Genomic DNA, 12,128 nt, shown 5'->3' with positions numbered 1-12,128 from the left:
CATACATTGATATGGGTCATATTCAAATTCACTTAGGTAGACTTTAATAGAAACTGGATTTAAATGAGAATTATCCAGTCGCACTATCAAATTGATCTAGATCTTGCGGACATTTTGAGGACTTTGAAAAGTTTAATTTTAAATGATAATACCGCAGAGATTTCATGTAACACTTTCTAAGTTAGAAGTGCCTTTTTTTTTCTTTTTAGCATGCTAGAGGAAAACACTGCCTTTCCCATTTTCCTTGTGGAGGCATTGAGTGTTAAGAGGCGGAACTCTGCGCCGTACTTTGCCTTGACACCAAAGCGAAGAAATGAAAATGTTAATTATTTAATTTCCTCGAGAGAGAATGGAAACTACAATCTGTGGCGTTTACAGTTCTCGTACGCCACGAGAGTTCTTCATTTTTATAATGTTTTAACTTATTTTTTACTTACTGTAGGTAAATTCAAAGTGATATAAAAGGGGCGCAGATTTAAATCTTGTCAGCGAAATTTTTGTTGGAAGTTTTATGTGCTCTATAATAACTTTTTTTGCGTGTATTTTTCCTTTTTTTAAAAAATAAAGCCATTTTCGTATGCCTTAGTAGCGGAAAAGCCAGAGAAAACGGGGCGCCAAACGCTACGATAAACATTTATAGTGTAGTAAATTTAAAATGAACATGTTCCGTTCTGTTCTCGAAAATGTACCAAAAATGAGATCTCTAATGGTAAACGACTTAGATATACCTGAAATTCCCCTCAATCATTGTGTGTGGTGTGAAGAAGATTTGGAAGATAGTATTCCTTCAGCCAGCGAGGAGTTGGAAGTGAAGACCACCAGCTCAGAGTCCAGCTTGGCTTTGTCTAGAGCCATGACTGATTCAGAAATTGACTATGAAAGATACAGACGTGTACGTATATTTTGTTTTTGATTTAGAAGTGATTATATTTGCAGTGAAAAGACATTTATGTGATTTAATGTCAGTAGTAATATTCGAATTTGGTCGTATAGTCATGATGAAAGTAATATTGTTGAAGTAAATTGGTTGTCCTGTATTTTATAAAAAAATCATGTAATAGCATGAATGTTTTTTTTCATTATTAAAATAATTATTTTATTAATTATACATTCTATATTCATTTTATATAATAATGAATTTATTCATATTTTTTTTCTGACATTCACAAACTTCATTGGGCTTTAGTAGTTTGTTACTGTATTACATTTAGTATCTATACTTTATTTAAAATACAATTTCTTTATATTTCAGTTAAAAAGCCGAAGCTTTAGCGATCCGTGGGTGCAGATGAGATCATCTATTGCAGCGTTTCCTCCAGGGTACTTGGACTCTTTGAATAGGTATTTATAATAATGAAGTAGTACGAAGTAGAAATGCATCAGAAGAGATAGTGATACCGTGGAAGTAGGGTCAGGGTCTACTAACACGATGTTTGAGGATTCGATCCAACTCGGGGTAGCGAGTAGACTAAATACATGCATCAAGTTCTTTTAAATTAAGTAAAATTATTTATAATTCATATATTTATTATTAGTTTTAAAGACACGCCATCTGAGAGTACTGAAAATATCTACTTAGCGAAGCACACATACAATGAGGAACTGAAGTTGAAGATGGAGAGGTTTTTCGAGGAAGAATGTCGTGTCTTCTCTCCTGACGACCCGGGCTTGATACTTTTGGAAGATGCTTTAAACAATGCTGATTTAAAGGTATTATTTTGGGTAGTCTTGGAGGCGTAAAACGTAAAACCGACGACTTTGTTCGATTTTCACTCGGCGTAAAAGCATTTATTTATAGTGAACAATATAATTATGTATAGATTCTAGTGTCTATATTTAGTAAATAAATAAGTAACATGAAAACAGCTCCATAAAACATACCTACCTAATTTAATTAATGTTTTAAAATAGAATAAAATGTGCATAGGAGTTCTAGGGCGGCAAAATAAGTATTTTATATAGAAAATATTTAATTGATTATTTATATAAGTCTGGTGGGGATTTTTTAAGTCCCCTCATTTATTTTAGCTTCACCATTTATCTGTATATAGCAGGATAGACAGAGAGAACTTCCTGTTAAGAGTTAAGGGCAGGGAAATGTAAATAATTATTCTTAACAAATATCTCAGTGAAATGCTGATCCCCCATATAATTAAAATTTTATATCGGAATATTTTCTTTCCAGGATTCGGACTCGGACGTCGCTTCCTAAACAATATTTTTTATATAATTATAATTTTTATAAGAAATTCTATTTAATTTGAATATATATATTTTTGGTTTCAGTTATTGTTTAAAAAATTAGATAGTACAAATAGCTTATTATAAAAAACAAATGCTTACCATTGTGAAAAATAGCTAAAAATTCTTTCTTCTATTTATTGTATCAATTTTATATAGAACAAAGAGAAGAATTATTTAACTTTATTTTAGTAGTAGGTTGGAATAAAACAACATATATTTTGTGTAAAATGTATTTTTAATGGGAATGATTTCCAACATCACAATAACAGGTAAAAACTATGGCATCGTCCACAATTTAGTTTACAATAATAATAGAATACCAGCAAAATTTTATTATTCAATCATCAAATATTACAAATTTTGAAATGCTGTCGTTATTTTAAAAGACAATGTTTGAATGTTACTTAACTTTTTAGATAAATGAAATAAAGCATTTTAAAATTAAACTTATTTTATTTCCGATGCTTAGAAATACAATATATAAGGTATCATATAATTGAGTCTACGTCATAATTAATTTATAATAACAAAACAAATATGTTTCTAAAAAAAAATAACAATGTTTTTTAATAACAAATTAAGTACTTATATTTTTATTATATTGAAGAAAAATATAATTTTGCTGGTAAATACAACGAACAACACAAGTAAAATATAATTAAGTTATTGCACATACAAATTTGGAATGGGATTTCATTTTATTTATACAAATCATACAAACACATTAATTAATTATTCGTTTCTTTTTGAATCACATTTTCAGTCTGTCATTGATATGACATTGAATAATCATCAGATATTAAAAAAATATTATTAATCTGTTGGAATTTTTACATAATATTCATTGCAAATATTAATAAAGTTTAAGATAAATTAATAATAGATTCACACTATGCCCTATTCAGCATTTCAGTGGAGGGAACCCAATACCTCTTTCGCCTCCAGGGGTCATCATCACCAGTATCTTTAAAACTGTGTTTTCAAAGTTTTTTTTTATTTTAGATAATTTTTCTTTTGTAACAATATATCTAATTAATATGTCTGGAAGGGAAATAAACAAAGCCAGTAAAAGAAAATACAAAATGCGCAGTGAACGTGCAGGGCTAATATTCCCAGTAGCAAGGGTTCACATTTCGTAGAGGAAACTCAGCAGACCTCGATTCATCTTACTGCTGCACTGGAATATCTCTGCTCAGGATAAAGGGAAGCCAATTTCTTCATCTCTTCATCTTTTTTTATTGCCAAGAAATATATTGTTAACAATAAAAAATATTGAAGAAATAGATAAAATGCTACTCGGAGTGATAATATCTTAAGGTTAAGTGGTGCCCCAGATATTACATCAGTTATTACTTAAAACACAGCAAATAAAAGTTATAATCATAACAGTATTGAAAATAGCGGAGGCTCCTTACAAGAATATTGATTTTCGATTTAAAAAGTTGTTATTTGAAATCGATTAAGTGACTTTCTAATTTATGTTACAATAAATTGTGGTTGTAGTGTGTAATATTATATTTATTAGGAATAGCATATCGTCGTGTTTACAGCCAGACGCTGGTCCACTGCGCCGCGACGGCTTCATAATATTTGTAATGAATATTATTGTGAGTGATATAACAACATTGTATGAAAATCGTGATAATATAATTTTATTAACATGTAAAGCGTTTTTGTTTAAACTACACTCGCATACTGTCGGTTACTGTTTCACTTAAGATAGGACGATCAGATGAAGAAAGACAGCTATAATATTAATTATTATATTTTTACCTTTAATAACGTATTATTTATAGATAAATTAATTAAAATATATGTAAATAAGAGTAACAAAAATACTCAAATTTTATATATAAAGTAGAGAAAAACAAAGATATTAAAAAGAAGTATGTCCAAATACATCACTAGATGGCGCTGTTGTCTTTTTTTATAATTAAAAGAGCCAAAAGTATTCTGTCTTTCCTCTCAGACCAACTTAAAGTTAACCTTAAAATTACTTAATATAGAAAAATATTGCCAATTAATAAAATATATTGGTAACACATCTTAAATGTAGATACATTGGCAAATTAATTAGATTCGCTGCCCTACACCATGGACGTGCTTTCAAAGGCGACCTTAACCTATGAAATTACTTTAATATAAAGTAAATGATTTATATTTAAACATGGGCTTGGTGAAATTATTGAGAACATAATATTTTTAGACCAAAAAAAATATTAAAGACTAAAAAAATGCATAATTATTACTTTTATTCATTCATTTTCTTTTAAAGAAGTAAAACTAGTAAAATAGTTTATATTTATTTATATATTATGTCCACATATAACATAGCTGCATTTTATACAAAAATAAATATAAGTTGAACTAATATTCTATTACAATGAAATTTAAGTTATTGCTTTGAAAAATATGTAATTACAATTATAATTTTTATACTCATCAACCAAAAAATTTAAATAAAAATATTTTAAAAACAAAAAACACACAGTTAAAATAATCACATTTTGACATTTACAACAGAAAAAACAACATTGAAAATTAAATGAGACAGAATAACGTGTAATATAGGAATAATTGTATTATAAATAAAAATATGTTTTATTAATAACATACATATATCTATAAATATAAAAAATAATTGCCTTTGTTAAATTTTTTTATTAAAAAAAGCAAAACGCAACGGCACAATAAAATAAATCAAAACAAAGCGATAAATCTGTGCTACATCTACACTACACATTCAAGCTGCACTTACCTGTTTCTAAATTAAAACATTGACAAATAGAATTGAAAAAAAAATACATATGTATAAACAAAAAAATACTAACAGGTATTTTTATTGCGTAGTTTAAAAAAAATCAAAATTGTGTGTGAAATTAAATAATACAGACTATATCTAAAACTGTAATAATTAAAATTATTGTACTTAAAATTATTCATATAAATAAATAAATAATGATATATACACAAAAATTTAAAGCTAATTAAACATAACAAACACAAAGCAAAGCTACCATACATTGATACCACCTTTACCCCCGTAAAGTCAATCGATACCACGCTTACCCCAGTCTTGATTCTCGATCTGTCCTAGCCTACGTGCCGTCTACAGCTAGCGTACATCGTCTAACCTAATACAACCCCACTATCACTAAAGTTACAATAACTCGCTATAAACATTGTAAAAATAAACTGCGGAACGCTATTTCGTAGCAAACAGTATTAATACATAACGTTTCATATAATTTGGATTAGTTAGCAAAAAATATCTTTTATAAAGTCACAGCAATGTAATATCATTATTATTATTATTTTTTACTCAATAAAAGGAGAAACAATAAGTATAGTACAGTTTAATTGGAAGCAAATACAGATTGGCAAGAGTTAATAAACATAGTCAATTAAAGAATCGAAAGAACTGCATAAATACACGAAAATGACTACATAGAACTGCCTTACTTTATCATAAGAATCAGCATAATCCACAAGAAGCGAGTTGTCCATTTGAATATTTACACTTTGTCAAAGCTTCTATCAGTTTCAGGAAGATCATGAAATACTTATACTATATGTTAACTATAAAACACGTGAGACTCAGTAAGCTGTGCACACACATGACAAGAATCAAACACATAATTGACATAACACGACGGACAGATAATTGCATTAGTCTATACGGCCGAGAGCGAGCCTAGCGGAAGGTACAGGATTGTCAAGCAACTTTATTGGTTACGATTGATGTCCTATTACGCATAATTGAATTCACGATACCAATATTTACAAAGATTTTATTAATAAGAAAATATTAAATTTAGTATAAAATGTAAAACAATTAGATATACCGATGGCAGCAATCGTAAGATCATATTTGGAAAGGATTTCAAAGGCAAGAAGTAGGTGAGCACACAAAAAGGCAATGAGCAAGGACAAAGGAGGGATGAGAAGTTTACTCCATAGCGGGACTTATAACAACAATTTTATTTTTTATATTAATGTTATGATATACAAAATATTAATTTATAGCTGACTAGATAGATACATACGTTCCAATGGCGCAAATTGAAAGTGAAGATTTTAAAACACATATTTATATACTCTTTCATTCTAAGGCGTTCCTGATATGCATACACCGTGTATACAAAAATAAACTGCTCTTCAAATCGATAACAACATTATAATCCATTTGCTCTACTTACATTAATTTTAATAAAATTCAGAAACATATTGATTTGTCATATAAATTGTAATTGATCTCGTAAGTATGTAATGATATGTGAAAGGTTGTCTCAAGTAATTTTATTACAAATACTGTGTAATTTAGCTTCTTTTTTCGTATTCAACACAATATTGCTACAATATTTTTATTTGTATAAGATATATTACCAAATAAAACTGTATGTGAAAAATATTTTAATACAGCTGTTATTTATTATTTTCAAATTTTACATGACAAATCAATATATCAATACAAAATTTATATTATACGCTTCATTGCCTTCAGGTGTCTTAATAAATCTACTTGCAACATTTATCTATTTACTACCATATTGTCATTTGGTAATATCGCTTTTGCTTTTTGTAAGCTGTGCTCCTTAGGGCTAACACACACTGGGCAGGGGAAGCTCGTCCTAAGCGCCCTTATAAAACACGATTAAAAATCTATGTCTATATTACCCTAAGCATTATATGATAATCGTGTAACAGTCTCAACAGACCTATATTTTAATAATCTACGCCTATTTCAGAAAGATCTACCATTTATCCGAAGACCAAGCGTGAACGATCGTACATTTGGAAGAAAATAATCACAGTATAAAAATCACAATTGAAAATAAAATAAAAACGTGTCTTTTCGCGTCTCTTATTAATTATCTGAGATCTATTTACAAAAATATGATACATATACAATATATTATTGCAAAAATAAATAATTAAATTACGATTTATTATAGCTAGTAACATTAACAATTCATTTTGAACGGTAAGCAATATTATTCAAAATTACATAGGTATTGGCGGTGCCACTGTCAAAAACGACCAAGCCAGTGTCAGCCTTCGACGCCGTAATGGTGTAAAAGTCTTTATCAAAAGTAAACGCAAGCATTATTTCTTGTAAAGAAATTGTGTAGAACTCAACCGTGCTAAAACTGCCAATTTTAGCATTTTGCAGTGGCAATACCAATACTTAAAACTCGATTTTCTTATACATTAAATGTAATCTCTCTCTGTAGTTAGAGCTATCTACTCTTAATAGTCTGTTTTCTCAAAGTTCCACTTCCGACAATAGTTTGCGAAACAGTGAACTTTGAAAAAAAAATCTTTTATTTTTAATTCGATCAAACGTCGAGCGCAATAGCTAACATTACAAACTATAGAATATTCTATCGTTCCCATTCAATATTACAAAATAATCTTTACGTAGCACTTGATATGTCCACGGTTACCCTTGGGCCAATTGCCTGTCACATTATTCATTAGGACATATGATATTGCCTTCCATCAATTTAAAACTTCTAAAAACTGCGTATATATTGGTAAATTGCAAGTAATATTTAAGATGGAATCGAGTTTCAAAACGACCCAAGCCACTAAAATCTATTACTGATACGTATTTAGATTTGAGCACAATTTTTAAAAATTTAAGCATCATGGCCTTGCGAAGCTTAGCTGTCAAACCTTTTTCCGGTACACTTACGATCATGATAACAGCCCTGAATCGGTAAGATAGAATATTCTAAGGTTCAGTATAGACGAGAATCAGACACGCCGAGGTTTTCCAGGACCTGGACACTCCGTCGACTTGATGATGGACGCAGCATAAGTTTCCCTTGGCCTCACGGGATCCGATTCCATGAATCCCGGATTTAAAATGATATTAGGCACTAATTCTATTACATCTTGCTCCTCTGAATATTCTGTTATTGGTATGAAATAACATAGGTAACAAAGTCAAATGGGTAAAATTCGATCCAAAGGGGGTAAAAGTAGTTAATAAAATGTTCTCGGGTTAATACATACCATCACCATGTGTAAGTGTGATTGTTTGTTAGTGTGCAGCCCCGCAGTCCAAGCGTGCGTTCCAAGCGAGTGCGATAGAAGGGAAAGAAGAAAAATTTCGAATGAATAAAAATGAATAAATGTAGCTTAATAATTATCATTAGAGATTATGCAAAACATGCGAGTAGATAAAATATTTTTGACAACTCACTCTTAGTCGTTTCGCGAACCTCCAGTTTGAAGTTGGCCAATATAGTTAACTACTAAAGATGTTACAACTAAGGCGATGAAGCAAAATTTTCTAAGAGCAAGTTTCAATTACATGTCAGTCAATCAAATAAAATTTTATTTTAAAATTGTAGGATAACTTTAGCATTTTAATGTTATTTAATAACTTCATATATTTTATATTTTTAGAACAAGTGAACCCTACCCTAGAGTTTAGCACAGATTTATTCATGCATGGTACTTTTCTCTCGTTTTACCCGATGCAAAGGTCAATCAGCAAAAATAAAACCCTGCACCTAAACCATAAGTAGGCTTACGTTTGCTTATATTTCAACGAATATGTGAAAATAAAAATATTAATCAAGTATTAGAAACAACGTTAAGGTATATATAAAACACGTCATTCAAGGTATATTTTAATTCTCACGTTATCCTGTCTCAATATTTACATTTTATTGATCGTTTTTATGTACTTTATATTTAATATTCTTATGTATATTTAACCTTATTTTATCTAACTATTATAATATTTGCATTATTTGCTTCTTTGGTTTAACCACTAAAAGATTATTTATGGTGCGAAAGTAGAAAAGTCTAGTGTTTACAAGTGGTCCAAGAATATTAAGTGGTCCTAGTCATAAGAATATATGCTCATATGGAAAGGCATTCTATTCAATATGAAAATAGGGAATATGAATTGAGAAAAAAAACTTTATATCTAATAAGCCCTTCTATATTTAAGGGTTACTTCGAACAATATCTAATTTTTATACTATAAAGTCAAAATTTTGGAATGTATTTTTTAGGGAATCAAAATTACTCAATCAAACAGTCAAACACGTGGATGATAAATAAATAAAAGCGTTTTGGCAAGAATTCATCGTATACATAATAAGGAAAGCTCTTCTATCACTAGTTCTACTAGAAATCAGAATTTACAGCTTTTATTAGATATGAAAAAAAAAATAAAAGCTTAGGCAGAGGGAACCTACTGTTAAGACAGTTCGTTCTCAACTTTCTGTTGAATTTTTCAAGACATTGCGCGTTGAGTGGCGGATCTCAACACCGGGCTTTCGCTCTGTTGCCTTTCGCATTTTCTCGCAATTCATTCCCTCGAGTGGGCATCGAACCCACAACGTTCGCCTTACTGTCACATCCTTCTGCCACCGCGCCACGGTGGCTTCTAAGCTATTTTAAATTTCTAAAAGCTATTTTATTTAATGTATTTAAAAATCTACACTATCACCTGGCCTAGCTTTCTTGCTTCAAGCTTCTACCAAAACTAATATCTATAAGAATATATCCCTTGTAGTAACTAATGAGATAAATCCTCCAACTATATCTCTCTACTAATTACTTTCAAATCCAAACGTTATAATTGACGCCAAGTTTGTTGCTTTGGTCCGTTAACTTTAATAGTAAAGTCTAAAGAAAATTTATTATAAACTAAAATACATATATAAACAAATATAAAATTGTTTTAGGTAAAAACAAGGGTTTTGAAATAACAGAATAGAATTTAAAAGTTATTGTTTTAAAATTAAAGTATAAGTAAACAAAATATATGTATATATAGAGTTCTTTAGACTTTATCATAATTATATTGCATATTTAATTACCTGATAAAATTACATTTTGTATTGCTTTTTTGGTATTTTCTTACATTATACTAAAAACGCGTAGCACCTCTTTTACAATACCGCAACAAAGCTACGTAAACTTCTTTTTATATTTTTTATTTTTATATAAACTCTACTTAGTACTACGTAAAATTGTCTTTTTGTGTGTTTTTATTATTGGCACTTTAAGTAGTTTTTTTATATAAAGTAGAAGATAAATGTTTGTAAATTGATAATTATTTACTAATATTATTATTATATTTATAATAATTATAGTCGTTATTAAAGCAGAGTGTCAATTACGTGTTTAAAGTTTACTATATCACTATACTATATTATAACATATTAAAATATCTAATAAGGCTCTAAAGTATCTAATAAAAATATTGCTTTCAATTTGAAAGGAAAATCTATTTTTTTGCACTATAGCTTCACTAACCTATGAAATTTATAAGAATGTTTTAATTTGTTTAGTATAATAAATTTAAATAGTAATATTCGTGTTTTTTTTGCAATCATAAGATTGACTTCTTAGTTAACAAACTATAAAAAAAAATTGATATCTATTTAATTTTAATTATTCATTTTTTAACATTTTTAGCATTAAACTTAGCATGGTAAATTCAAATGTGCTCTTGTGAAAAATACTAAGTAAGATATTTTTAAATTAGATTTTAAATACGATAACTTTGGTTAGGCCATTTTGCTCTAAGGATCTCAAAACTAATATAGATATAGTCATTATCTTTAGTTAAAAAGACCCCACTATACCTAGTCTACTTTGAGATAATGCTAATAAAAGGCAATGTTTATTCATATCGACATCTCATGATATCTGTTTGTGGTACAGAAGTCAAATTCGCGCAAATATTCATAGCGAATTTAACTTCCATATCACTGTCTTATGCTGTATAATTAGTTCAGACGAAAATTCTTTTAAAGTACATCTTATATTTCATATCGTCTTACATATGATATTAAATATATTATGATATTAAAGATATATTAGAGCTAAAATTAATATTTTTCACTATTTTAGTCTTGATTGCAGGTCTTAGACATTTAGTAATTGGAATTTTAAATATAATAAAAAAATCGCCAATTGAAACATATAATTTAAATAAATTTAGATAGGTACAACCCTGATGATCAATATTACCCCATTAATAATAACTGTACCTACATAATATCAACCCATACAAAAATACACTTCTAGTATTAACACCTGCAACCATAGTGAAATCCAGCATAATAATACAATTTTACAATAATATCAAGTCAATACAAAATAATAGTTATATAGTCCCATATACATGTTTAAATAGATTTTTCAATAATTTTCGCGGTCCCAAAACCCGTCAGTGAAACAGAAAGTACAGACGGGGCAAATTGGGCCGCGAGGTCGGTAGCTAGGGCTCACCTGATCTCCGCCACTCGCGGCACAGGACAGCGCATGTACCCGCCGCTAGGACGGCAAGAGTGCCCATCACTACGCAAACCGCTGCCACCCACGTGCGAGTGTCAAAAGTCTCCGCGCCTTCTAGGAAGTGCTTGTACAGTTCTGTGGATAATTTATTTAATAATAGTATGTAAGTATATTTTGTACTTGTAGGTGTGCCGTCATGGCGCAGTCGAACAGCGTGTAAATACGACGATTGTGGGTTCGGATTCGCTTACGTTTCGTTCGCTCCAACACTTGCTTAGGAGAATGGATTATTATTAAACATTTTCATTTTCTCGTTCAGGTGATGATTTTTCAAACAATGGAATAAAATAAACCTATGTGGGATATTAAAAATGCAAAGTAACATTTATTACGTGTGACATTGTAAACATAATAACATAGCACGTTTTTTATGTTCACATATTTTCCTCGTTTCGTAAATGAAAATTTATATAAAAAAAAAGATTTTTATTTTAACTTTATGCTTTATATAGCATATTTTTTTTCTATCGTCTTTTCCGAGAGAAAATAGTACTACAACACGGCTTTTTCCAAGTGGAGCTCAAACAGCGTCGCAGTTCCTTTTACTAGGG

General features: G+C 29.5%; 2 protein-coding genes across 2 annotated transcripts in view; one reads left to right on the top strand and one right to left on the bottom strand.

Annotated features, from left to right (window-relative positions):
* Positions 1-423: 423 nt before the first annotated feature.
* Positions 424-5,992, top strand: LOC146534163 (uncharacterized). The gene is made up of 4 exons (XM_085194719.1): positions 424-892; positions 1,253-1,341; positions 1,536-1,710; positions 2,186-5,992. Exons 1-4 carry the CDS (start codon positions 656-658, stop codon positions 2,210-2,212), a joined length of 528 nt encoding a protein of 175 aa, XP_085050845.1. The 5' UTR covers positions 424-655; the 3' UTR covers positions 2,213-5,992.
* Positions 2,461-12,128, bottom strand: part of LOC146534161 (neural cell adhesion molecule L1) — a 55,417-nt gene continuing 45,749 nt past the window's right edge. Inside the window, exons 6-7 of the mRNA XM_085194717.1 lie at positions 11,512-11,652; positions 2,461-8,162 (exon numbers count right to left, since the gene is read on the bottom strand). Coding sequence (XP_085050843.1) covers positions 8,005-8,162; positions 11,512-11,652 — 299 coding nt within the window. The 3' untranslated portion in view covers positions 2,461-8,004. The remainder of the gene's footprint in view (positions 8,163-11,511; positions 11,653-12,128) is intronic.

The sequence above is a fragment of the Heliconius melpomene genome, chromosome 12, assembly GCF_056956725.1.
Source record: "Heliconius melpomene rosina isolate 202511_hmr_F chromosome 12, ASM5695672v1, whole genome shotgun sequence".
Taxonomy (NCBI): domain Eukaryota; kingdom Metazoa; phylum Arthropoda; class Insecta; order Lepidoptera; family Nymphalidae; genus Heliconius; species Heliconius melpomene.
This window is presented reverse-complemented; position numbering and strand designations above follow the sequence as displayed.